This window comes from Salvelinus namaycush, chromosome 5 (assembly GCF_016432855.1).
Source record: "Salvelinus namaycush isolate Seneca chromosome 5, SaNama_1.0, whole genome shotgun sequence".
Lineage (NCBI taxonomy): Eukaryota > Metazoa > Chordata > Actinopteri > Salmoniformes > Salmonidae > Salvelinus > Salvelinus namaycush.
The window spans coordinates 34449859-34477802 of NC_052311.1; the positions used below are offsets into that span (position 1 = coordinate 34449859).

The window sequence follows — 27944 nt, forward strand, 5'->3', positions numbered from 1 at the left end:
GGCCACAGAGAATGAGAGTCCACAGTCCTTGGGAGCAGGCCGCGCCGGTAGCACTGTGTTATCCACAAAGCGGGCAAAGAAGATGTTCGGCTTGTCCGGGAGCAAGATGTCGGTGTCTGCGACGTGGCTGGTTTCCCTTTGTAATCCGTGATTGTCTGTACACCCTGCCAGTGTAAGTCAAATACATTGAATCCATCACACAGAAAACTATTCCATACTAAAGTTATATACATTTCTATCAAAACTATCAATCCATAAAGTTAATATTATTTTGTCTCACTACAGATTATTTTGAATTCATTAAGTACATTTTGGCAGACAAAGCAAGCATGCACACACACACACACACACACACACACACACACACACGTGTAATTAACTATACATACCTGGAAGGTTATTGCTGTGCTCGTCTCTGAAACATGGATAGACGGAAATCACCACGCAATGCTACTATCTCAATTTATTTTGATGGTATCTAGACATTTTGAGAATGTGTGTGTGTGCGTGTGTGCGTTTGTTAGCCCATATGTAATTATGGAAGCCCATTCCCATAACATAGTATCAATTTTTTATATCGACATAAAAAAACGATCTCCAAATTTCGAGATACTAAGTAAAAATGTCAAGATAAGAAAGTAACATTTTTGAGATACTATCTAAAAATTTTAAGATACTAAGTCGAAATGTCTAGATACGTAAGTAAAAATTTCATGATACTATCTCAAAATATTTCTAGATACTAAGTTGATATTTCGAGATGTGTAAGTCACAATTCCGTGATACTACCTCAAAATGTCGAGATACCAAATAGAAATGATGAGATACTACGTAAGTCAAAATTTCGAGATAATGTCTCAACATTTCTAGATACTAGGTCAACATTTTGTGATATGTACGTAGAAATGTCAAGATACTATCTAAAAAATGTTAGATACTAAGTCGAAATGTCTAGATACGTAAGTCAAAATTTTGAGATACTATCTTAACATTTCTAGATACTAATTCAACATTTCGTGATACTATCTCAAAGTTTAGAAATACTAAGTAAACATTTCGAGATACTTAAGTCAACATTTTTAGATACTATCTAAAAATGTCTAGATACAAATCGAAATCTGTAGTTACGTCAGTCAAAATTTCTCGATACTATAATTATTTTTTGAGATACTAAGTCAACATTTTTAGATAGTAGAACATACTTAAAGGACATGTTTCTTCATTTGTAACATTGTGTGATTTCAGAGGTGGCACCACAGGTCCAAGATGTGGTGGGGGAGGAGGGGGTTCCTGGGTCCCAGAGTTTTTCATGATCTGGTAGTTAGCCTCTCCTCGGGGACCGCCAGCAGGTTCATGTATTTGATCTATTTCAGAACTAGCACACCTGACTCAACTTGTCAACTAACCATTGATTAGGTGAATCATGTGAACTAGTGAAACTTCTGGGGGTCCCAGAGGAGAGAAAGTTTGAGAACCACTGGGGCTAACCTAACCAGGTAAAACTCTGGACTCTAGTTGGAAGGTACGACAAAGTAATAAATCAGCTGTAAAATGGTTTTATATAGGCTATGATGGGACCAAATGTTTTTTAATCAGACAACTGCAATTGGACAATCAAACTAACAGGGCTGAGTTTGCTTTATGCAGGGTTGCATCGTGTAATTAAAAAGTTACTTAATATATGTCATCACTATTGAGTTGATTGATTCATTTCAGTCAATAAAAATGTCTAGGTAGCCTAGCCATTCAAAGTTTGAATATAAACCGATCACATTTTTGCTTAACACAAATAAATAGGCCTATTTTAGGCTATAAGTACATACAGTAGCTTAGGCTATAAATACATGACGTTACTGCTTCGTTTCCCCTGGCCAGAGGGGATCAGAGTGCATAGGCTTCTTTAGGCTACCTGCAGTTGTGGGTGTTATCAGTAGGCTACAGTTGATCAGACTGAAGCACAGATTAATTGTGCACAAGTTGACAAATTATGAGGCAAATTAGTCTGAACAACAGTACTTTGTCCCTATTTTCAATGCTTTTGTGTCAATATTTTTTATTAAACCAAATCAAAAGTGTTGGGGCATATGCCAGTTCGCCACACATTTGCTTATCTTTGCCGTATGGCTAGATGGAAATCGCCACATAATGCTACAAATGAAGACATATATCCTATATGTATGTTTTACGATCTCGAAATGTCAAGTTAGTTTCTTGAAATTCTGCGTTAGTGTCTCAATTTTGACTTAGTATCTCGAAATGTTTTGATTGTATCGCCATTTTTTTTTTTAAGTTGTGGGAATGGGCTTCCATAGGTAATAGAGGGCCGCCTAACAAACATACAGTATTTCAGTTTTTGCGACGTGGAAAGACTAAAGCTCCTGTTGCTGACATGTATGACCATTGAAAGCATGACATATTGTACTCCACCACATAGATGAATATTATTACTCCACTTAGGTAAAGTGACAGCATTACATGACAATCAAAACCAAACAAAGTGCCTATGGAATAAATCAAGCAGTAAACAACCTGTGTGATTTCAACATGATTTAATATACAGCCATTCGCAAGGGTCCCATAAAATTATTTATTTGATTTCATCATATGCACATTGATGCCCTTGCTATTCATGGCATGGAATCACTATCAAAATCCATCAGCTTGCAAACAGAAAAAAAAGGCATTAAATAAACTTATGAATTATAACTGATGTTGGAGAAGACATCTGTGGGCAGTTCAGCAATGGTTCAGACTGATGGTTGAAATCTCTTTGACCTCCTGCGGTTATTATTTTAGTTTGCTCTTGAAGGTCACCAAGCTCAGACCATGTCTAAGTAATTTTTTTTACAATCTTGGTATTTCGACTATAACGCAATGAGACAGATAGAGGGTGCTATATTAAAAAACAAAGCAGACAAATAGGATGAATTCTCTAGGGTGGAGCCAGGATAGAAGCAGCAAAGCAACTTATGCGGAGAAGAGGAAGATTCTTTAAGACTATTCTCTTCTCATTTTGCAAAAAAATAAAATAAAATAGATACAAATGCAAATATCTCAGGTGATTCCAGTTCCATTCCATTTCTACAGTACAGTCAGTCAAAACTACGATCGGTTCCCAAAGCACCACACTGAGTCCATCTGTAACCTTTAGAGAGCAGGTCATCCTCAAGGAGACAACTCAATAGTAATCTGAAAACAATATGGCCGAAAGGGAGGAAAGAAGGCATGAGAAGCAGGGGAGGATTTCAGCAGAGAAGTAGAAAAAAAGTTGATGAGGGCTTCTTGTTTTTACCAAATAGAATTAGCAAAGTAACTGGCAGAAATCAAGAGACAGCAACTAGAGTCACAGAACACAACTCAAACAAATATCCTATCAAACATTTCAAATATTCATATTTAATTGGCCTCAAACAATGACAATACCTTCAAACATTATTGATTTGCTTAAATATACTGTAAAATGTTTAAAGCTCACAGAGAATGTGTTCAGTCGGTCTTTACAGAATTGTGCCGCAATGAGAAATGTCCCCCTTTCCCATGAAGTATCCCAGGTCAGAATCATTTAATGTGGATTCACTCACATACTCATACACCATTAACATCTCAAAGGAATCATCATGAATGTTTATAGAAGATATGAAAACTGTACATAATAACAATACCTTGAACATTAAAAACAAGGTTTTTTAATGTATTACTTATCTCCGAAAAGGAGACATTTTTCAAGTAAGAAAATTATGACTGGAGCAACTCCTTTTTTCCCCTTTTTTTCTTATGGCTGAATGAAAAAAATAAAACATTTAATCGCCAATGAAAGTAGTCCGTGAGAAATGATTGTGTTCAGTCTTTTTTTTTTATCAGTGTTTTGTCTAAATGAGTCTTCATGCAGATAAAAAAAGCTAAAAATAAATAAAGATGGTGCCATCAAGCCGGTTGCTGAATATCAGTCTACCAGATATCACTTGTGAGTTCCCTTCCAGATAGAGGGACGAATGTGCTGTTCAAGTGGATCTCCTGCTTGCTCTTTCCCATCGTGTTGTTCTGACTCACCTGTCCGTTGAGCAGCGTCATGGGGATATTGCAGTACATGTGACGGTTACTCAAGGTGGCTATCTGCACGGGGGAACCGGGCATCTTATACTCGTAACTACGGGTGCAGTAGTGTCTCATCTGGGGGTGGCCGGCCTGGTTAAAGTCTGGGATCTCGGCATGGTGGGCGGGCGCCAGCGAGGCAGATGTGGTCGTCATGGCGATGGTGGAGACCGTCTGCAGGTCGCCGAACAGGCCCTGCTCTCCGGAGTCAAGCACCTGCCGGCGAGACAGCATCTCCTTCCTCTTTACCGGCATCTCGTAAATCACCTGCTTCCAAAACTTGGACTTGAGCTCGTTGCTCTTAGGGCCCCTCCACTTGATGATGGTGAGCACTTTGATGGTGTTCTTCAGGGCCTCCACCTCTTGGTAGTTGATGACGCTCTTGAGGTCAGCACACTCGATCATAATGACCTTGATCTCCCCTGTCACCAGCATGCTGTGGAGCCGTGTCTCCAGCTGGAAGATGCTCCAGCCACGCTTGGCCACAAACTCAGGAGTCAACACGATGATCAGCCGCCTGCTTTGCTCCACGCTTCGCGCCAGGTCCTCGATGTAGACTGGAGAAGAGAGACATACAAAGAGAAATAGGGAGAGGGGGAGAGAGGGAGAGATACAGAGAGAGAGAGAGAGGGAGAAAGAAAGAAAGAAAGAAAGAAAGAGAGAGAGAGAGAGAGAGAGAGAGAGAGAGAGAGAGAGAGAGAGAGAGAGAGAGAGAGAGAGAGAGAGAGAGAGAGAGAGAGAGAGAGAGAGAGAGAGGGAGAAAAAAAGAAACAGAGATACAGCGAGAGGGAGAAAGACAGAATGATACAGAGAAAGGGAAAGAAAGAGAGAGAGCTTGTCAAAGAATAGCGTGTAACAAAACATTCATATTTGTCCATTTAGAATTGAGATCACAGCAGTATGAAGCTGCAGGTCTAAAACAACACCCCGAGACATTACAAAACACAGAAGCAACCAACACTGATCTATGTCACATTACACCCCCTATAACTACTCCCACTATACCGCCAAACAGATAGCATCAGGACAACACCACACTTTAAAAACACATCACTTTAGTCAATATAGGCTTCTCACTACCCTGACGTATTAATCCTAAACCTGTAGGTGAACATATTCCAATAGTAATGTCATTAGCCTGTTGAAAAGCAGGCAAAACATGTACACTGCGAAAGAGGGTGTCTATGAGTCATAGAAAACAGGAAGTTAATGGGAGAGAGAGAGAGATATGTAGAGAGGTAAATTCCATATTAGCTCTTAGCGGATGGCTGGCTCAGGCTGGGTAATGGTCCATAGTGTCCTGCCTTCCCCTGCAGGGGCCCTGTCTTTTACACCTGCACATGTCACATCACACATTGGCCCTCTACCTCAACCGCCCACCCCACTGCTGCACACACATTGCTCCACACACCACACCCATAAACCCCACATCTTCCTTCCCTGACACCCAACACCACCCCAGGAACCAGTGCCACCACACGACTTGTGCCCCACCTCCATATCCTACTACAAACGCACATTCCTATACATACGGCGATTAGCATGAAAGTCAACATAAGGCCTAATCACATGAATAGCGTTATAACAGAGATCACAAGAAAGAAAACACAAAAATAAACATAAAAAGGCCTAAACAGTTGATTAAAACACTTGATACATCATCTTATTATTGTTGGGCCAAACTAAGCAACCTAGAGTAGGAGTGCTGATCCAGGATCTGTCCATGTAATCTTATTCATTATGATCTATGGCAAAACTGATACTAGATCAGCACTCCTACTCTGAAACGCTTTGTGGACACGGGCCCAGATCTCTAACTTCCTTTACACAGCACAGTATCCAGACTGTGGTTAATGGTGCATGTATTTAAGAATAAACCCCCGGAATATAGAAGGCTATAAAAAAAACACCACACTTCCCCTCAGGCAGCACACAATTGCATTATCTAGTCTAAAGAGTGAGTTAAGTCTGATGTATTCCAACTAAATGTTACTCAGAGCCATTTACATTTGAATGATCATTCTTTGCAGCTTAATCGATGTGGCTTAACATGAAAAGATGACATATACAAGATTGTCTTGTATTTGGCTATTCACTTAGAAATGCTTTTTTATGGGGGAATGGGATCTCCCCTCACACATATTAAGAGGCAGCGACCTCAGCTGAAGAATGTGCTGTGTGGGGGACTTTGTTCAAAGTAATCTACCACACACATTATGTGGCAGTGGCACCAGAGCTAAAGGAGCTTGAGACTGTCTATCAACCTTTTTTTTATGGCTTATGATGAAAGATAGCTTGTCAGACCTTTTCAATATGGAGGTATTACCGGCAGCCTGAAAATAGTACTCTGAGCACAGTGAGCACCAAAGCAAGCCTCACAAATGAAATCCTTTCTCCTTACTTGTGTATAAAACTTTAGCAATGTAGTGGAGAAATAATGAGGCCAATGTTAAATAAAGGATACACTTAGCGGGGGCAGCAGCTCAACCCTTTGTTATGTGGTGTTTTTCCTGCAGGGCCCCAAGTCTCGTCTAGTATGGATATTGAGATAATGTGTTTTTCATGGACATATCCCTAATAGATTCAACCAGAAATATGTATTGGGGGTATTGTTCAGACTGCGAATACAGAGGCACTATACTGAGAGAGTTCAATAAGGGTCCGATAGATTCATATCTTTACAATGTAACATTAACATGTATTGATATAAATTTAATAAACATTCAGATGTTTAATTGGCAATGAAATATGTATAAATATGTTAACCTTGCGATGTTGGTGGATTTGATTTGAAATGCTCTTCCTTTCATTTCTTGCCAGTTCCTAACAAAATTAATGATGGAAGAGCAACAACACATTGCAATTTCACGGTCAATTTGCTGTGCATAAATAGTACAATTTGTATGGGCGGGACTGAGCTAGAGTGCTATTTTAAAACATTTCTCTCCCCATTTTTCATATGCTGATGATTACATAAATCAATTATTATCAATAATTGCTCTCTCTCTCTCTCTCCCCCCCCCCCCTCTCTCTTTCCCCCCCTCTCTCATTCTGAACAAATGAGGCATTTAAACACGTTGTTATTTGGTCGTGTTGGCCTGATCTGTAAGTGCGTTGGTACTAATGATGGCAGCCTGCCTCTCAAGGAACTGAACATTTCTCTATAATTCATTACCTATGCAGCACTATCAATACACCCTACTGAGCCCCATGGCGTGCCAGCGAGCAAACACACTTAGAAAGCAGTTTATTTATGTAAGCATGACTTTGACCAGCCTAAGGAGTTTTTGATTTATTTTGAATTCACTGCATGTTAAATTATGCAAGGAATGGACATTAGTTTGCAATATATTTGTAGTGCAAGGTGGGAACATCATTTTTTGTATGGGGCAAAATGCCATAGGTGGAGAGATGTGTGTGTAGGGCCAATGTGATTGTGAGTGTGCTCGTGTGCATGCACCTTTGGCTGTGTGTATAAAAGTATAACAAGATGAATTGACATACAGTGGAGTCGGAAAGTATTCAGACCCCTTGACTTCATCCACATTTTGTTACGTTACAGCCTTATTCGAAATGATTTAAATACATTTTCCCCCTCATCAATCGACACACAATACCCTACAATGACAAATTGAAAACAGGTTTTTAGAAATTTGTGCAAATGTATTAAAAATAAAAGACGGAAATACTTTATTTACATAAGCATTCAGACCCTTTCCTGTGAGACTCGAAATTGAGCTCAGGTGCATCTTGTTTCCATTGATCATCCTTCAGATGTTTCTACAACTTGATTGGAGTCCACCTGTGGTAAATTCAATTGATTGGACATGATTTGGAAAGGCACACACCTGTCTATGTAAGGTCCCACAGTTGACAGTGCATGTCAGAGCAAAAACCAAGCCATGAGGTCGAAGGAATTGTACGTAGAGCTCCGAGGCAGGATTGTGTCGAGGCACAGATCTGGGGAAGGGTACGAACAACTTTCTGCAGCATTGAAGGTCTCCAAGAACACAGTGGCCTCCCTCATTCTTAAATGGAAGAAGTTTGGAACCACCCAGACTCTTCCTAGAGCTGGCTGCCCGGCCAAACTGAGCAATCGGGGGAGAAGGGCCTTGGTTAGGGAGGTGACCAAGAACCCGATGGTCACTCTGACAGAGCGCCCGAGTTCCTCTGTGGAGATGGGAGAGTCTTCACTCAACCAATCAGGCTTTTATGGTAGGGTGGCCAGACGGAAGCCAGTCCTCAGTAAAAGGCACAGTTTGCCAAAAGGTACCTAAAGCACTCTCAGACCATGAGAAACAAGATTCTTGGTCTGATGAAACCAAGATTGAACTCTTTGGCCTGAATGCCAAGCGTCATGTCTGGATGAAACCTGGCACCATCCCTACGGTGAAGCATGGTGGTGGCAGCATCATGCTGTGGGGATGCTTTTCAGCAGAAGGGACTGGGAGACTAGTCAGGATCGAGGGAAAGATGAACTGAGCAAAGTACAGAAAGATCCTTGATGAAAACCTGCTCCAGAGCGCTCAGGACCTCAGACTGGGGTGAACGTTCACCTTCCAACAGGACAACGACCCAAACCACAGCCAAGACAACGCAGGACTGGCTTCAGGACAAGTCTCTGAATGTCCTTGAGTGGCCCAGCCAGAGTCCGGACTTGAACCCTACCGAACATCTCTGGAGAGACCTGAAAATAGCTGTGCAGCGACGCTCCCCATCCAACCTGACAGAGCTTGAGAGGATCTGCAGAGAAGAATGGGAGAAACTCCCCAAATACAGGTGTGCCAAGCATGTAGCGTCATACCAAATAAGACTCGAGGCTGTAATCGCTGCCAAAGGTGCTTCAACAAAGTACTGAGTACTTATGTATTTTTTATAGATACATTTGGAAACATTTCTAAAAACCTGTTTTTGCTATGTCATTATGGGGTATTGTGCGCAAATTAATGAGGGGGAAAAAACGATTTAATACATTTTAGAATAAGGCTGTAACGTAACAAAATGTGGAAAAGTCAAGGGGTCCGAATACTTTCCGAATGCACTGTACATCAAGCTTATGTAATGTACTGGTAAACCATACATACAGTTGCTGAATTACATTTTCTCGCTGCTTTTACCATACATGTAACTATTTTACACCAATTACACTCCCAAATAAGATGCCAACACCAATAAACGGTACAGTAGCTGCCTTGTGGAGATGGGAGATCCATCATTGATAGATAACACAATATATGCAGGCCCTCAAAGCACACCACAACACACACCACCCTTATATTGGCGATGACAGAACAAATACAGCCACGGCAAAGGAGATTAAGATGTGCGTCTGTCTTGATTCTTCTTGACAGTCAAATGAATTCTGGGCAGTGGGTGGAAGCCTTCCCACTAGGGACAGAGTTGGGGAGATGGAGAGAGGGAGGGATGGGTGGATGGATGGATGGATGGATAGAGGGAGGAAGGGAGAGAGAGAGAGAGAGGATGGAGGTAGACCTAGATCACAAAGAGAAGCCCTCCCATGAGGGATAGAGATGGGGGGGGTGGAGGGAGGGACGAAGGGATGGGAGGGATCACTCACTGCTGTGACTGCTAGGGATGAGGTCCCGGTCGGGGATGAAGAGCTTGTATCCGTAGTGTTTCTCCAGAACATCTGGGAGGATCTCCAGAGCAAACTGCTCCTCTTCACTGGAGCCCCTGTTCATCGAATCCAGCTCCACTTTGGTGTAGGACAAATATGCATCATACTCCTTGTTGTCTGTGGGTGAAGAGACAAAGACAAAGAGACAGTTTTCTGTTACCAAATGAGAATTCTAGATGAATATGAGTATGACATGACATAGTTGTTAGAAAATAAAGGAGAGCCGCACACTCTAGGAGCTCAGATGCAAAAATATTTAATTACCAACGTTTCGACAGGCAAGCTGTCTTCTTCAGGGTACAATCACAGACACTGCGGGATGACTCGTTTATATATAGTGTCAAGACACACAGGTGTCTGTAATCATGGCCAACAGTGGCCTAATATCATTGGTTAATTACTCATATTAAAACGGCATAGAATGAGCAACATACAATTAATACAAATGGATAGCATACGATCATAGACACACTAAAGACCACACAAGCCTACAAACAACCACAATGGCAAAGTCACAACAATCACAAGAATGGCTTCAGATCAAAGTCCACATTAAGACCGAAGGGAGCAAGGGTCTTTAAGTTAAATATCCAAGCAGCCTCTCGTCTTAACAATAAATTATCAAGGTCACCCCCTCTCCTAGGGAGGGTGACATGTTCGATGCCAATATAACGCAAAGATGAAATCGAGTGGCCTGCCTCCAAAAAGTGGGCCGCAACTGGGTAGGTCAAGTTTTTGCACCTAATGGTGCTACGATGCTCTGAGATACGTACTTTTAATTCACGCTTTGTTTTACCCACATAATTTTTACCACAAGGACAAGTTATGAGATAAATAACTGCCTTAGTGGAGCACGTAATAACACCTTTGATTGGGATCGATGTCCCTGTTTGTGGATGTTTAAAGGATCTGCATTTATAAGTGCCATTGCATTGGGCACAGCCATTACACTTATAATTACCATCCAATAGGGGCGCAAATAGACGTTGTTCAGGAATATCTTGGGGGGTTAAATCAGAGTGTACCAATTGGTCTCGGAGATTTCTGCCCCGCGAAAATACGACCAAGGGAAGGTCAGAAAACACATTACCGAGACTATCATCGGATTTAAGAATATGCCAATGTTTGTGAACGATTCCCTTAATTTGTTCAGAGCGCTTTGAATAGCGGGTAGTTAAAATGCAAGAATGCGTCTTTTTGCGAGACTGCCCTTGAAAAAGGTCATGTCTCGTTTTGTTTTGAATTTTCTCAATGGCATTATTAATCTGATCATTTTTGTACCCCCTCTCCTTGACATAGTTGTTTAACAACAAAAATGCTGTTTGTCTCTATTGTGAATGTATAGCAAGGGGATCTATCCTAGAAAGTGACAACCATGTCATAGAAATGTGAAATTTAAATCCTAAAACAAAGAAGTGTGGATACAGACAACTATGGGATAAGTGGCCAGAATGGTAAGTAATTCTGTGTCACTAAAATAAGGAGCATCAGCTCTAGTTCTCATGAATGAATCCTTAATACGGTGAGAATACCGCTTTTGTTACAGTCTCCGGGGGCGCTGAGAGCTGTGACTGACCTTTTCCCTGCTCTGAGAATCTCACTGGGTGGGCTATAGGCCCAGAGCTGGTCGTGTAGGACACACCCAGCCCAGCCCCAGGTGACACACACTCACCGTCTTCTGTCTCGTCACTCCCAAAGTGCCTCCGGTAGCAGAGCATGATCTCCACGTTGTAGCACTTGTATATGGCCGTGAAGAAGCCCAGTAGAAGCAGGATGGCTCCTAGTCCACCAGCCAGCTCTAGCCTGTACATGTCTGGTACAGGAGATAGAGACAGAAAGATAGATAGATATGATACATGTCTGGTAGAGAACAAATATAGACATACAGAGAGAGATAGATATGAAGAGTGAGGAGAAACAGAGAAATAAGACACTTACTGCCACAACATACTAACATTACTCAAGACATTTTCCCCTACCACAATTCCTCTGTATCTTTCTACTAAATAGTGTTTTCGTTGCAATGTCACCAGAAGCTTACGTTCACAGTTCTTGGGGGCCTATAGGGTTAAATTAAGTCATTTCCAAGTGTTCTGTGAGGAAATACTGCATGAAGAACCAAGCATTCATCTGAAATGAGTTGAATTGAACTGTCATATATATATTCTTCATGAGAAACACAGCAGAAAGACAGAGATGTGAGAACATTTCTTCGTTCGGTGCTTTCACACGCAATACTGAGGGTGTGTGCGTGCGTACGTGTGTATGAAAGGGGGCTGAGGGGGTGCAAAACTAGCTATAATCGTTCATGTTTGCTCTGCTGCCATTCACCAAATATGAGCCATAAATCTTAGCTGCAGTCACTCCAGATGATAGCAGCATAATTTCTCATCCTGCATCTGTCAGACATTACACTGTCGGGCCACTCGTCACTGACACACAGCACTGGGGTACTTGGTAGGTTGGTGTGTGAACGCACTCATCTGTGAAATCATAAAACCTTTAAGAAGAGAGGGATGATGGGTCGGCGTGCCATTTCCTTATACATTCTGTTTTGATCAAAATAGGTATATGTCCTATTGAGCTAAACCACTTCAGCAATCTGGGCCTGTATTCATACAGCATCTCAGAGCAGAAGTGTTGATATAGGATCAGGTTCCCACTGTCCTTGTCATCTTATTCATTTATGATCTAAAAGGCAAAACTGATCCTAGATCAGCGCGCCTACACTGAGATGCTTTATGAACAGGGGCCCTGTAGTCATCCCTGTGAAACCACAATTCAGCTGCCGTTGAACAATACAAGGAGATTCCATTGCCATTCACTACAAGCATTACTCTAACATCCCACACATATACAACACAGATCAATACTGTGAGTAGAGCCCTCAATGTTTATTCTTGATTATAATGTGCTCCTCCATTATGTTGCATGTGTTCTGTCATGTGTTCTATGGGCCGTGATGATTAGTGTTTAGCCCAGTGAGCAGTGACCAGTAGAGGTCTCTGTAGCCTCACTCCAAGACCAGACAGTGTGGAACACAGGACCACTCATTCCTTCTCATGGAGAAACCTGAACTGAACTAAACTGACGTCCAAAGTAATAGTACAGTTCTGTACTTCCTACTAATATTTAAATACTGAATATTCAGGACACTCATTTGCTGAGCAATATTTCAAAACTGGAGCGGGAAGGATTTCTCATGTTTTATGGGGAATTAAATATTTATGGACCAAATATTTGGATGCATTTTTTTCCCCAACACAGCCTTGTCTGATCTAGTCTGTGATGCCCTACATGCTATTTGTTTACATATTTTCCTCAATTTGAATGGCTATCAAAATTATACAGTACACTGTATGCCGACGAATCTAAAGTTAATAGGTACAAATTACGCTGTTTTCCTCATTAATGGATATAGGAATGTGCTCGAGGGTCTGAAATACATTTTTGAATTAATTGTTTTCCTTGGGAAACGAGACACTTAAGCCACAATAATGCCTTGAGATGATGACTCAGCTCTTTGGGAGGTTAGGAGGGCATTTGGGATTAATCTTTCATGCAATATTGTAACATAAAATACGTAAGTATTATATTTGATTCCATTAGAATAATTTTGCCCTTTGTGACCTGCTACAATACTTTGTTGGTGCATACGAAGCAGACAATTCACGGTTGTAGTTTTTCATTGTGCTGAGGCTATGAAACATACATTTGCTCTCAGCCAAAATCTAGTTTACAATGCACTTATAAAGCTGTGACTCAAGCATATCTGCCTTTCCAAGACAAAGAGAAACGGGGATCAACGTCTGCTGTCTGCAAACTCATGCTCTTTCAGAACTCATGGTTTTCACTACCTACCTAGCAACATTCATCTCCACACAATTGCTTCCTAAATGTATTTCTCTAAGTATACATCTAAGTTTAGCCAGGTTCCTTACCTTTACCCTCATTGAATGATACATATAGAATGACACAGTATTATTAGACAAATTTGGCAGGAGGAAATGGGGTTTTAATTAGTCACTGCCCAAATGGGAAACGGAGATAATGCTCTCACCCCTAATTGCCTGTTACTTGCACGAATACTAGGTGACAATGGTACCCCCTGTCTCCTCTGACCAGTCTTAGGCTGAATCTGAACTAAATGAACTGCTTAGCATGAGTCAGAGGTTGTGCTCCTCCCTACGCATAATCAGAGAAAGAGAGGGAGGGAGGGAGAAAGAGGGGGCAGAGAGAAAGAAAAAGGGGGAGGGAAGAAGGGAGGGAGAGAGCGAGAGAGCAAGAGCGGGAGAGAGGGGGTGAGGGGAGAGAGGGAGAGAGACGGAAATGCAGAAAAATAGGAAAAGAGAGATAGAAAGGCAGATAAAGACAGAGATAGAGAGATATAAAGGCAGATAAAGACAGATAGAGAGATAGGGAGAGGGACACTATCAGTGTCTCTCAGTGAGCCTTGGGTGTTTACCCTCCTATACTTAACCACTCCTCTGGAAGGACAGAACCGGAAGAAGGAAGTCGTCATTAGTTGTGGCTTTAATCACCTGTCCCATTAGAAGAGACACAGCGGGACACCCCCCTCCAGGAGGGGATGGCGAGGGAGGTGGGATGGCGCTGAGGCCTGACGCTGCACCGTCGCACCCCTCCCCAGGGAGACATTACCCATAATCTGTTAGCCTAAAGTGTTGCTGTCATAGCAGCAGCTTTAGCAGAAGCAGCAGTTGAGGCCAAGCATACCTTTCTTCTGCAGGATGGCGCTGCCACTCCTCCGCCCGATATGGTTCTCCACAAAGCAGGTGTAGTTGCCCAGGTCCGTCTCCTCCACCGCATCAAAGGTTAGGGACAGCTCCACCTCCTTCTCCCCTAGATACTCCTTCAACACCCTGTGTAGAGGAGGAGGAGAACGAGAGAGAGAGACCTCAGGGGTGGTGCCATAGCCCGGAGCATAGAGGATCCTACTTAGATAGATAGTGGGGGACAGAGATACATCTCGCATAGTGGCTGTTTTCAGAGCCAGGCCCTGGTTCCACAATGCAGCTAACAAGAGTTCAGCACTGAGGTCATCCTTGTTAGGCATAGATTCTGCCCCGGAGTCCTGCTGTTGACTTTTGCCATTAGATTGGAGCTGGAGAGCCAACACAGACACACACACACACACACAGAATGCAGATGCCAGAGAACATGCGGTCGGTGTATATGTGTACATATACACACACTAGTGCTGTTATTGTGAAGTGAAAACGTCTAGGAGTAACGGCTCAGCCGCGAAGTTGTAGGCCACTCAAGCTCACAGAATGGGACCGCCAAGTGCTGAAGCACATAAAAATCATCTGTTGTCGGTTGCAACACTCACTACCGAGTTCCAAACTCCCTCTGGGAGCAACGTCAGCACTAGAACTGTTAGTCAGGAGCTTTATGAAATGGGTTTCCATGGCCGAGCAGGTGCACACACACCAAAGATCACCATGCACAATGCAAAGCATCGCCTGGAGTGGTGTAAAGCTCACACCATTGGAGCAGTGGAAACGCGTTCTCTGGAGTGATGAATCACGCTTCACCATGTGGCAGTCCGATGGATGAATATGGGTTTGGCGGATGCCAGGAGAACGCTACCTGCCCGAATGCATAGTGCCAACTGTAAAGTTTGTTGGAGGAGGAATAATGGTCTGGGGCTGTTTTTCATAGTTCGGTCTAGGCCCCTTAGTTCCAGTGAAGGTAAATCTTAACGCTACAGCAAACAATGACATTATAGACGATTCTGGGCTTCCAACTTTGTGGCAACAGTTTGGGGAAGGCCCTTTCCTGTTTTAGCATGACAATACTCCCGTGCACAAAGCAAGGTCCATACAGAAATGGTTTGTCTAGATCGGTGTATAAGAACTTGACTGGCCTGCACAGAGCCCTGACCTCAAATCCATCGAACACCTTTGGGATGAATTGCGAGCCAGGCCTAATCGCCCAACATCAGCCCCCGACCTCACTAATGCTTTTGTGGCTGAATGGAAGTCCCCACAGCAATGTTCCAACATTTGGTGGAAAGCCTTCCCAGAAGGCTGTTATAGCAGCAAAGGGGGACCAACTCCATATGATTTTGGAATGAGATGTTCAAAAAGCAGGTGTCCACATACATTTCAACTCAGTTTTTCACAATTCCTGACATTTAATCCTAGTAAAAATTCCCTGTCATAGGTCAGATAGGATCACCACTTTATTTTAAGATTGTGAAATGTCAGAATAATAGTAGAGAGAATGATTTATTTCAGATTTTATTTCTTTCATCACATTCCCAGTGGATCAGACATTTACATACACTCAATTAGTATTTGGTAGCATTGCCTTTAAATTGTTTAACTTCGGTCAAAAGTTTAGGGTAGCATTCCACAAGCTTCCCACAATAAGTTGGGTGAATGTTGGCCCATTCCTCCTGACAAAGCTGGTGTAACTGAGTCAGGTTCGTAGGCCTCCTTGCTTGCACACACTTTTTCAGTTCTGCCCACAAATTTTCTATTGGATTGAGGTCAGGGCTTTGGGATGGCCACTCCAATACATTGACTTTGTTGTCCTTAAGCCATTTTGCCACAACTTTGGAAGTATGCTTGGGGTCATTGTCCATTTGGAAGACCCATTTGCGACCAAGCTTTAACTTCCTGACTAATGTCTTGAGATGTTGCTTAAATATATCCACAATTTTCCTACCTCATGATGCCATCTATTTTGTGAAGTGCACCTGTTTCCTCCAGCATCTTCACAAGGTCCTTTGCTGTTGTTCTGGGATTGATTTGCACTTTTCGCACGTTCAAGTACGTTCATCTCTAGGAGACAGAATGCGTCTCCTTCCTGAGCGGTATGACTACTGCGTGGTCCCATGGTGTTTATACTTGCGTACTATTGTTTGTACAGATGAACATGGTACATTCAGGCGTTTAGAAATTGCAAAAAATGAACCAGACTTGCGGAGGTCTACAATTTTTTTTCTGAGGTCTTGGCTGATTTCTTTTGATTTTCCCATGATGTCAAGTAAAGAGGCACTGAGATTGAAGGTAGGCCTTGAAATACATCCACAGGTACACCTCCAATTGACTCAAATTATGTCAATTAGCCTATCAGAAGCTTCTAAAGCCATGACACCATTTTCTGGAATTTTCCAAGCTGTTTAAAGGCACAGTCAACTTAGTGAATGTAAACTTCTGACTCACTGGAATTGTGATACAGTGAAATATAAGTGAAATAATCTGTCTGTAAACAATTGTTGGAACCATTACTTGTGTCATGCACAAAGTAGATTTCCTAACCGACTTGCCAAAACTATAGTTTGTTAACAAGAAATTTGTGGAGTGGTTGAAAAACAAGTTTTAATGACTCCAACCTAAGTGTATGTAAACTTCCGACTTCAACTGTATGTATGTGTGTGTGTGTGTATGTATGTATGTATGTATGTGCGTATCCTTATGCTTTACCCTCCCACCCCTCACCCTTTCTAGCCTCATCTCACAGCCTGGGATGGCCTGTGTCACGTGGCCTTGTATGTTTATCCAGGGGAGAGCTGGGAGGCTGGCGGCCTGACAGCCCAGGCCTGGCTGATGGAGCGTTCTGTGGGCAATTTGCTTGCTGTGCGGAGGGGAGGTTGGAGGGTCTGTCAGGCCTGGATTGACTTGTGGTGCTGCCGGTCCGCAGGATGGCGTACGGGGGTTATTCGTGGTAATCCCCGTCTCGGGCCAAATCCATGGCCCATTGCCAGCAGATTGATGTGTCTCGGCAGTGCAGTGCGGGGGCTGAGCTGTCATGGCTCAGGGAGGAGGGAGGTACGGGGGAGTGAGGGACAGGGGCCATGTGGGCGACACTGCGGCATCCGAACCTGTACATCTATGTTAGGAAGGAGGACGCGCTTCTAGTGGTGGAAAGGAGGCGATGGTGTAATTAGTGGGGGTGTTAGTGAGCCTGCTGCCTGGCAGTGTTCCTCCGCTTGGCTGGAGGAAAACAAAACCGGAGCAGAGGAGACATGGTCAGTCTGCGGCATAAAAAAAAACTCTTCCCCCACAGGAGCACTTCAACTCCTCCACCCCAAAATACAGAGCAGCTCTTTGCAGTGTCAGTGGGAACGACTGATGTGATGCTCGGCTCTGACAGGCGATTTGTGTAGTGTGAGAGGTCATTCTGAATGATGAGCCACTTGCTAAAACTCTCCAGAATATTCAGTCGGACACACGCATACGTTTACGCACATCCTCACAAACACTCACGAGCACACAGGCACACACGTGTAGACAAAGACAGACAGAGACACACGTGCATGCGCGCACGCACACACTAAACACACACATGCACACCCTCTCTCTCTCCCTCTGTCTCAGATTGCATTAGTACACCAGGAGCGCTGAAAGAAACTGGGTCAGAGGATTTTACTGTACTAACCTGACCTGGACTTCTTTGTATGAATATTTATCCTGAAAACTGGCACAGCCTTTGTTCTTAGGGTTATTAGACCCTCTTAAATAAGCAGACTTTTCTACTCTCCCTTCTTAGTCATAATTCTTGGCCGTTCACCAATATTGAGACAGACAGAAAATTACAGTCTGCCTGTCAACAAATAATAACTCTTCACTGTATCTCCTCTGTCTCAACCCCCTTTGACCATTCAAGTGCTTTTATCTGCTTTTCATAATTCATTTCAGTATCTTCCCGCTCTCGTCTGTACAGCTGTAGACATCCAGCCTCGTTTGGTTAGTAAGAGAGAAAAATTGGTTGGTTTTGTTTTGGTCGTGTGTGCTGGGATGTGGTGGCAGTTACAGGCATTGTTCCTAGCCAGTCCAGGGAGAAGACACTGGATTTTGATAGGAGCGGGAGCCAGGAGTAACGTTAGATAGCAGATGTCTAATTGCAGAGGTGGGCTCTGGTGTGGAGGAGTCAGTTCAGTTGTTTTGAAATCCATTGTGTACTTTATGACTCTGAAATGCTTCTCGCTACTCCAGGCTGGGGAGGTGAGAGACTTTTACTTGTCATTTAATAGTATTGGTTCAATTTACATGACAGCTTCATGTGGTAATTACTAGCTTCCTTCTCTTTGTGGAGATCAACGTTTCCAACAAGAGGAGGAGCTCTCACTCTTACCACTTTCAATAGTAGCAGTCTGCTTTCGTTAAATTCATGTTACATGATTTCTCAATGTACGAGTGAAGATTTTGCTTCTGCCCCTTCAGACTGTAGTACAAATCCTGGGGCTGATATTGAAGCAGAAATCCCCCCTGCCGATGGAGGTATTATAAGCTGTCAGTCATAGTTAATACCTCACACTGGACAGCACAGGATGTGGCCGCTGGCACATCACACTCCTAATGACTCCTGATGATGTTTCACACCCACAAGACATTACTCCACAGACCTAAAGGGGATAATATTGGGGAGGATGTTTTTTTTTCTTCCTACAAGTAACACTGTCAGTCACATCCACTCTAGTATCTGTATGTAAGCAGAAACTACAAACATCCACCATCAGAAAAATAAAAACAGGAAAAGTTTGCAGTGATAGATACAGTACCTGACTTCACTTTCTTTAATGTGACCTGCCAGCTCCTCCACAAACTTCTCCCCTTTCATCCAGTAGATGATAGGTCTGGACTCCCCGCTGTAGCCGAAGAAGGCCTTACAGTCCAGACTGAGGGGCATACCTGGAATGACAAGGAAGGAAGGACGGCAACACACTGGTCAGCGTTTATTTGAGAGAACTGAGGAAAGAGCCCCCAGTGGCACACACACGTACACATGGCTCATGCAGACGCGCACACACACACACACACACACACACACACACACACACACACACACACACACACACACACACACACACACACACACACACACACACACACACACACACACACACACACACACACACACACACACACACACACACACACACACACACACACACACACGGGGCCGTAACAAGGGTTTGAGTTTTAATGAGGTCCGGAAGGGGGCAGGGTATTTTTTGAAAGTTGTAGCTCATTTACTGCATTTCTATACAACTAAAACAGTTTAGAAAATGCTATTTGGAGAACAGCAAAAAATGACCCCAGCCATTATCACCTTGGCTGCTGTAGGTTCATTCACCTCAGTTGATCTACAAACACATAGCCTATTAGCTATACAATTGTTATTGCATACCCCTGAAAGCGGGAAAATATGATAAATGATTCACACTGCCACATAGCATCAGCGAATGTTCAGTCAGTTGTAATGATGTTTTGCATAAAATCAAAAACTCTTTACATAATATCTATTTTCTCAAATTACATAGCGTTCACGTTTGTATTCCTAGGCATTATTAATCAAGCTCCACACAAACAGGCATCAATGGAGCACACGGAGGCTATACGGACATGCCTGGTGCCCAAATTGATGACGTACGTCGCACAGCGAGAATAGAATTGAGACCAATGGATTCGGTTCAGTCAGTTCAGTCAGTTGTCCTGATGCGCCCTTTCCAGCTAGTTTATGTTTGTGGCTAGAAATTTGAGTTAGAATTTGAAACTTCTCTGCCGAAGTTGGGACTTTTATTCATACCGGCCTTGACGGCATCCCTAGCCGCGTACTCAGAGCATGCGCAGACCAGCTGGCTGGTGTGTTTACAGATATATTCAATCTCTCCCTATCCCAGTCTGCTGTCCCCAACGCTTCAAGATGGCCACCACTATTGTTCCTGTACCCAAGAAGGCAAAGGTAACTGAACTAAATGACTATCGCCACGTAGCACTCACTTCTGTCATTATGAAGTGCTTTGAGAGGCTAGTCAAGGATCATATCACCTCCACCTTACCTGTCACCCTAGACCCACTTAAATGTGCTTACCGCCCCAATAGGTCCACAAACGATGCAATCGCCATAACAATGCACACTGCCCTATCCCATCTGGACAAGAGGAATACCTATGTAAGAATGTTGTTCACTGACTATAGCTCAGCATTCAACACCATAGTACCCTCCAAGCTCATCATTAAGCTTGAGGCCCTGGGTCTCAACCCCGCCCTGTGGAATTGGGTCCTGGACTTCCCGACTGACTTCCTGACTTCCTGAGAGGTGAAGGTACGAAACAACATCTCCACTTCGCTGATCCTCAACACTGGGGCCCCAAAAGGGTGCGTGCTCAGCCCCCTCCTGTACTCCCTGTTCACCCATGACTGCTTGGCCATGCACGCCTCCAACTCAATCATCAAGTTTGCAGACGACACAACAGTAGTAGGCTTGATTACCAACAATTACGAGACAGCCTACAGGGAGGAGGTGAGGGAACTCGGAGTGTGGTGTCAGCAAAACAACCTCTCACTCAACGTCAACAAAACAAAGGAGATGATCGTGGACTTCAGGAAACAGCAGAGGGTGACCCCCCTATCCACATCGACAGGACAGCGGTGTAGAAGGTGGACACTGAAATGGTCCACTCACACAGACAGTGTGGTGAAGGCGCAACAGCACCTCTTCAACCTCAGGAGGCTGAAGAAATATGGCTTGTCATCTAAAACCCTCACAAACTTTTACAGATGCACAATTGACAACATCCTGTCAGGCTGTATCACCACCTGGTATGGAAACTGCACCGCCCGCAACTGCAAGGCTCTCCAGAGGGTAGTGAGGTCTGCACAACGCATCACCGGGGGCAAACTACCTGCCCTCCAGCACACCTACAGCACCTGATGTCACAGGAAGGCCAAAAAGATCATCAAGGACAACAACCACCCGAGCCACTGCCTGTTCACCCCGCTATGTTAAGGGAATTAAATAATTCCTCTATGTACTCATTAATTAAAATCAATCTGTCTATTTATAAGAATTTGTAAGATACTTATTAACATAAAATAGACAGGATACAGTCTTATTAAAATTAGATAATAGTATTTATTCTTGGAGCACGCTCCCATTCAACCATAAACAACAGTTTTTATACAAGATATGACATCATTGGTTTACAGAATAAATCTCCTCCTCTTGACCAATATAAAACAGGTTCAAAAGTTCATTCCAACTCCCCAGCGCACACACACGACACACAATATAATTTATTCTCCTGAAGGCTCACTATAATTTATTACCACTTTAGCAGACAACTCAAGATAATGGAAGACCTAAAAAGTTACTCACTGCCTTATCTAAACATCTCAGGGCTAAGTTGGGTCAGTTCAACCATAGTTTAACGACCCTTTTTACTTACTTAATAACCCACAGCACAAATCTCTTTCACTAGGCGTGCAGATTTCAATTAGTTATAGTTTTTATCTAAATCTAGAAATTATTTTAGTTATTATTCACAAAATTCCTAACAGCTACCATCCAGATCGCGAGGTCAGTACAGGTGCATCAAAGCTGGGACCAAGAGACTGAAAAACAGCTTCTATCTCAAGGCCATCAGACTGTTAAACAGCCATCACTAACACAGAGAGGCTGCTGCCTACATACAGACTTGAAATCACTGGTCGCTTTAATAAATGGATCACTAGTCACTTTAATAATGCCACTTTAATAATGTTTACATATTTTGCATTATTCATCTCATTTGCATATACTGTATTTTATACCATCTATTGCATCTTGCCTATGCCACTTTGTCATTGCTCATCCATATATTTATGCAATTGTTGCAACGCCTATTACTAGCCTGTTCAACCTCTCTGTCACGCCCTGACCATAGAGAGCCTTTTTATTCTCTATTTTGGTTAGGTCGGGGTGTGACTAGGGTGGGTAATCTAGGTTGTTTTATTTATATGTTGGCCTGGTATGGTTCCCAATCAGAGGCAGCTGTTTAGCGTTGTCTCTGATTGGGGATCATATTTAGGCAGCCATTTCCCCACTGGTTTTTGTGGGATCTTGTTTATGTGTAGTTGCCTGTGAGCACTCCATAGCTTCACGTGTCGTTTGCTCTTTATTGTTTTTTGTGCGGTTCACTTCTAATAAAATGTCGAACCGATTTCATGCTGCGCTTTGGTCTGAATGTTATTATAACGATCGTGACACTCTCTTTCGTATCGTCTGAGATCCCCAAAGATTGGAAAGCTGCCGCGGTCATCCCCCTCTTCAAAGGGGGAGACACTTTAGACCCAAACTGTTACAGACCTATATCTGTCCTACCCTGCCTGTGTAAGGTCTTCAAAAGCCAAGTTAACAAACAGATCACCGACCATTTCAAATCCCACCGTACCTTCTCCGCTATGCAATCTGGTTTCCGAGCTGGTCATGGGTGCACCTCAGCCACGCTCAAGGTCCTAAACAATATCATAACCGCCATCGATAAGAGACAATACTATGCAGCTGTATTCATTGACCTGGCCAAGGCTTTCGACTATGTCAATCACCACATTCTTATCGGCAGACTCAACAGCCTTGCTTTCTCAAATGACTGCCTCGCCTGGTTCACCAACTACTTCTCAGACAGAGTTCAGTGCGTCAAATCGGACGGCCTGTTGTCCAGACCTCCAGATTCTCTCGCCGACTCTTTTCTCTGTATACATCAATGATGTCGCTCTTGCTGCTGGTGATTTTCTGATCCACCTCTATGCAGACGACACCATTCTGTATACTTCTGGCCCTTCTTTGGACACTGTGTTAACTAACCTCCAGACGAGCTTCAAAGCCATACAACTCTCCTTCCGTGGCCTCCAACTGCTCTTAAATGCAAGTAAAACTAAATGCATGCTCTTCAACCGATCACTGCCTGCACCTGCCCGCCCGTCCAGCATCACTACTCTGAATATGTGGACAACTACAAATACCTAGGTGCCTGGTTAGACTGTAAACTCTCCTTCCAGACTCACATTAAGCATCTCCAATCCAAAATTAAATCTATAATCAGCTTCCTATTTCACAACAAAGCATCCTTCACTCATGCTGCCAAACATACCCTCGTAAAACTGACTATCCTACCGATCCTTGACTTCAGCGATGTCATTTACAAAATAGCCTCCAACACTCTACTCAGCAAATTGGATGCAGTCTATCACAGTGCCATCAGTTTTGTCACCAAAGCCCCATATACTACCCACCACTGCGACCTGTATGCTCTTGTTGGCTGGCCCTCGCTTCATATTCGTCGCCAAACCCACTGGCTCCAGGTCATCTATAAGACTTTGCTAGGTAAAGCCCCGCCTTATCTCAGCTCACTGGTCACCATAGCAGTACCCACCCGTAGCACGTGCTCCAGCAGGTATATTTCACTGGTCACCCCCAAAGCCAATTCCTACTGTGGCCGCCTTTCCTTCCAGTTCTCTGCTGCCAATGACTGGAATGAATTGCAAAAATCACTGAAGCTGGAGACTCATATCTCCCTCTCTAACTTTACGCACCAGCTGTCAGAGCAGCTCACAGATCACTGCACCTGTACATAGCCCGTCTGTAAATAGCCCATCCAACTACCTCCTCCCCATACTGTTATTTCTTTTTTTGCTCCTTTGCACCCCAGTATCCCTACTTGCACATTCATCTTCTGCACATCTATCACTCCAGTGTTTAATTGCTAAATTGTAATTATTTCGAAACAAGCCGGCTCATAGCCTGTGACAAAAATGAGGGGACACGAACAACAGGTATAGGCCAATTTAAAAAGGTTCTTTATTCTACAACAAACTATTAACTTAAACTAAGAAAAAAGAATGAGGTGTGGAAGTATCATAATGTAAGGTGTATGTAAAGTGCATGGATGCGTGAATATGTGTGTGTGAACATGACTGAGTGAAAACTATGCAAAACTACAAAGGAACAAACAAATCATGAGCATACCTGGAGGAGCAGAGAGAGAGAGAGAGAGAGAGAAGTGATTAGTGACAGTTTAAATACTTAGAGCCCAGGTGACTCCAATCACTAACGACCCTCCTCTGCCTGCAGGAGGAACCGCCCCTGCACCGCAGAGGAGGAGCCGTGACACCACTATGGCCTATTTATTTCCTTACCTCCCTTATCTTACCTCATTTGCACACACTATACATAGGCTTTTTCTATTGTGCTATTGACTGTATGTTTGTTTATTCCATGTGTAACTCTGTGTTGTTGTTTGTGTCACACTGCTTTGCTTTATCTTGGCCAGGTCGCAGTTGTAAATGAGAACTTGTTCTCAACTGGCCTACCTGGTTAAATAAAGGTGAAATCCTTTTTTTTTAATATATATTTTTTTTATATATATGTACGTATATACTCTTATTCCATTCCTTTACTTAGATGTGTGTGTATTAGGTAGTTGTTGTGGAATTGTTAGATTACATGTTAGATATTGCTGCACTGTCGGAACTAGAAGCACAAGCACTCGCAATAACATCTGCTAACCATGTGTATATGACCAATAAAATTTGATTTGATTTTCTATGAAAATCACTACAATAAGTGTGCTTTAGTTGTCACCCATGCCTGATATTGGTTACACTATCTAGCTACTTCCCCCTTACTGCACAGCATGTGGGAGTGAAGGACACTGTGCCAAGTGTGGTTGTGTTGCCAGCTTGCGAAGCAAAACCTACCCATTGAGGAGTATTGTCTGCTTTGTTGGGAAGGGCCCGATGGTAAGCCTTAGCCTTAGCAGTTAGCCTGCACCTGTTGTTTACGAAGCATGTGACATATAAAATGTTATCTGAGTAGACTGTATCACGGTGACATCCAGATGGTTACTACCAATATTACAAGTTATTGCTCGTGTAGGCTGCTATCCTACTCAAAATGAACTCTTCAGAATTGTAGCCTGTGGCTGTCGCCGAATAGGCTGATGCCCCATTTCATGGAACCAAAATCCATAGGTAAGGCTGTACAGTGCAATTCAAATCAAATCAAATCCCATTTTATTTGTCACATGCGCCGAAGACAACAGGTGTAGACCTTACCGTGAAATGCTTACTTACAAGCCCTTAACCAACAATGCAGTTCAAGAAATAGCGTTAAGAAAATATTTACTAAATTGTTGCTCTCGCTAATGTTAATGTTAAATTGGCGTTAGCTACAGCTGGTGAATTGTGATAGCCTACAGCTGCACAGTGGGAAGCAAATCTCACGTCGGCAAGCACCTCGCACTGGCTTGTCGTTACGTTAGTTATGTGGCATGTCACGGGGACATCCAGACTGTGACCAATACTACAACTGGGGCGGCAGATAGGCTAGCGGTTAAGAGCGTTGGGTCAGTAACCAAAAGGTCACTCTTTCAAATCCCAGAGCCGACTAGGTGAAACAATTTTCAACGTGCCCTTAAGCAAGGTACTTAAACCTAATTGCTCTTGCTAAAAGTTATTTCTCCCTCGCCCAATGAAATAAACATCACTTTATTTAACAAGTTTTAACTTTGCCATGCTGCTGTTGTTGCCAGCTAGCCAGCATAAACTAACTAGCTGGGAAGGGCTCATCAGGATTACTGAACTGAATCCATTCATCTCCAAACTCGACTATCAGCTGCGCGACATACGTTATCAATTTGGGCACCAGGCAGGCGGTATAGCCTCTCCCATCACATTCACATGAATTATTAGAATATTGCTTACAATTCCCCATTAATATCAGTGATGTAGTGGTTAGAAAAAGTGGGTAATGGGTAAACTATAAACTCCAGTGGGCGATCGAGAAAAGACGAACAACCACTGATATAAATTAAAATGTATGATATTCTTAGAACTGTATTTTTTGCATTTTGATTGCACTTTCATGTAGACCTATAGGGAAGGTAGGCCATCTGGAGATGTTCATATTGAAATATATCTTCTCTTTTTTAAGTTCCTAAGTTGTTTGATAAGATTTGTACAGATTTTCTCAGGGGACCCCACATGGGCCCGAACCCAAGTTTGGGAACCACTGTACTAACCTCTCTCTCTGATTGCTTCCTCTTTCTCTCTGTCTACTCTCCTTCCTCCTGCATGCATTGCAGCCTGCCTCAGCCTCACCACTGAGCACCACATCACTGTCTGTCTCTGTAGCCTACTCTCTGTAAAGCAAAGAGAACTTAGTAGCCTGTTTTTGCATCTGCTGAGGTAGGCTCTGTTTAACTTTAGCTTCTTACTTCATCCTTCTAGTTGGCTAAGTAATACTAGCCAGAGCCCTTCCACGTTACTGCAATAGAAGTCACGGCCGGCTGCTTGCCACCTAACTGACTGACACAGTGCATTCGGAAAGTTTTCAGACCCCTTCCCTTTTTCCACATTTTGTTACGTTACAGCCTTATTCTAAAATTGATTAAATTATTTTTTCCCATCATCAATCTACATACAATACCCCATAATGACAAAGTGAAAACAGGTTTTTAAAAACCCAGACCCCAGACCAAAATTTAGTTCAGGTGCATCCTTTTTCCATTGATCATCCTTGAGATGTTTCTTCAACTTGATTGGAGTCCACCTGTGGTAAATTCAATTGATGATTGGACATGATTTGGAAAGACACACACCTGTCTATATAAGGTCCCACAGTTGACAGTACAGTGCATGTCAGAGCAAAAACCAAGCCATGAGGTCGAAGGAACTGTCTGTGGAACTCCGAGACAGGATTGTGTCGAGGCACAGATCTGGGGCAGGGTAGAAAAAAATGTCTGCAGCATTGAAGGTCCTCAAGAACAGTGGCCTCCAGCATTCTTAAATGGAAGAAGTTGGGAACCAACAAGGCTCTTCCTAGAGCTGGCCACCCGGGCCAAACTGAGCAATCGGGGGAGAAGGGCGTTGGTCAGGGAGGTGACCAAGAACCCGATGATCACTCTAACAGAGTGCCAGAGTTCTCATGTGGAGATGGGAGAACCTTCCATAAGGACAACAATCTCTGCAGCACTCCACCAATCAGGTCTTTATGGAAGAGTGGCCAGACGGAAGCCACTGCTCAATAAAAGGCACATTACTGCCCGCTTGGAGTTTGCCAAAAGGCACCTTCTGCAAAGAGCCCTGGCCATGACAAACAAGATTCTCTGGTCTGATGAAACCCAGATTAAACTCTTTGGCCTGAATGCCTAGTGTCACATCTGGAGAAAACCTGCCACCGTCAATTTGGTATGGTGGTGACAGCATCATGCTGTGGGGATGTTTTTCAGCAGCAGGGACTGGGAGACTAGTCAGGATCGAGGGAAAGATGAACAGAGCAAAGTACAGAGAGAACCTTGATGAAAACCTGCTGCAGAGTGCTCAGGACCTCAGACTGAGTTGAAGGTTCACCTTCCAACAGGTCAACAACCCTTAGCACACACCCAAGACCACGCAGGAAAGGCTTCAGGACAAGTCTCTGA

The 27944-nt window shown here is 43.3% G+C and overlaps 1 protein-coding gene across 1 annotated transcript in view; it reads right to left on the reverse strand.

Moving 5' to 3' along the window:
* Positions 1 to 3948: 3948 nt before the first annotated feature.
* il1rapl2 (interleukin 1 receptor accessory protein-like 2) overlaps positions 3949 to 27944 on the reverse strand; it is a gene marked incomplete at its 5' end in the record, with an annotated part of 132511 nt that continues 108515 nt past the window's right edge. The window contains 5 exons of the mRNA XM_038992633.1: positions 3949 to 4649; positions 9671 to 9847; positions 11403 to 11543; positions 14465 to 14610; positions 19263 to 19392. Coding sequence (XP_038848561.1) covers positions 3949 to 4649; positions 9671 to 9847; positions 11403 to 11543; positions 14465 to 14610; positions 19263 to 19392 — 1295 coding nt within the window. The remainder of the gene's footprint in view (positions 4650 to 9670; positions 9848 to 11402; positions 11544 to 14464; positions 14611 to 19262; positions 19393 to 27944) is intronic.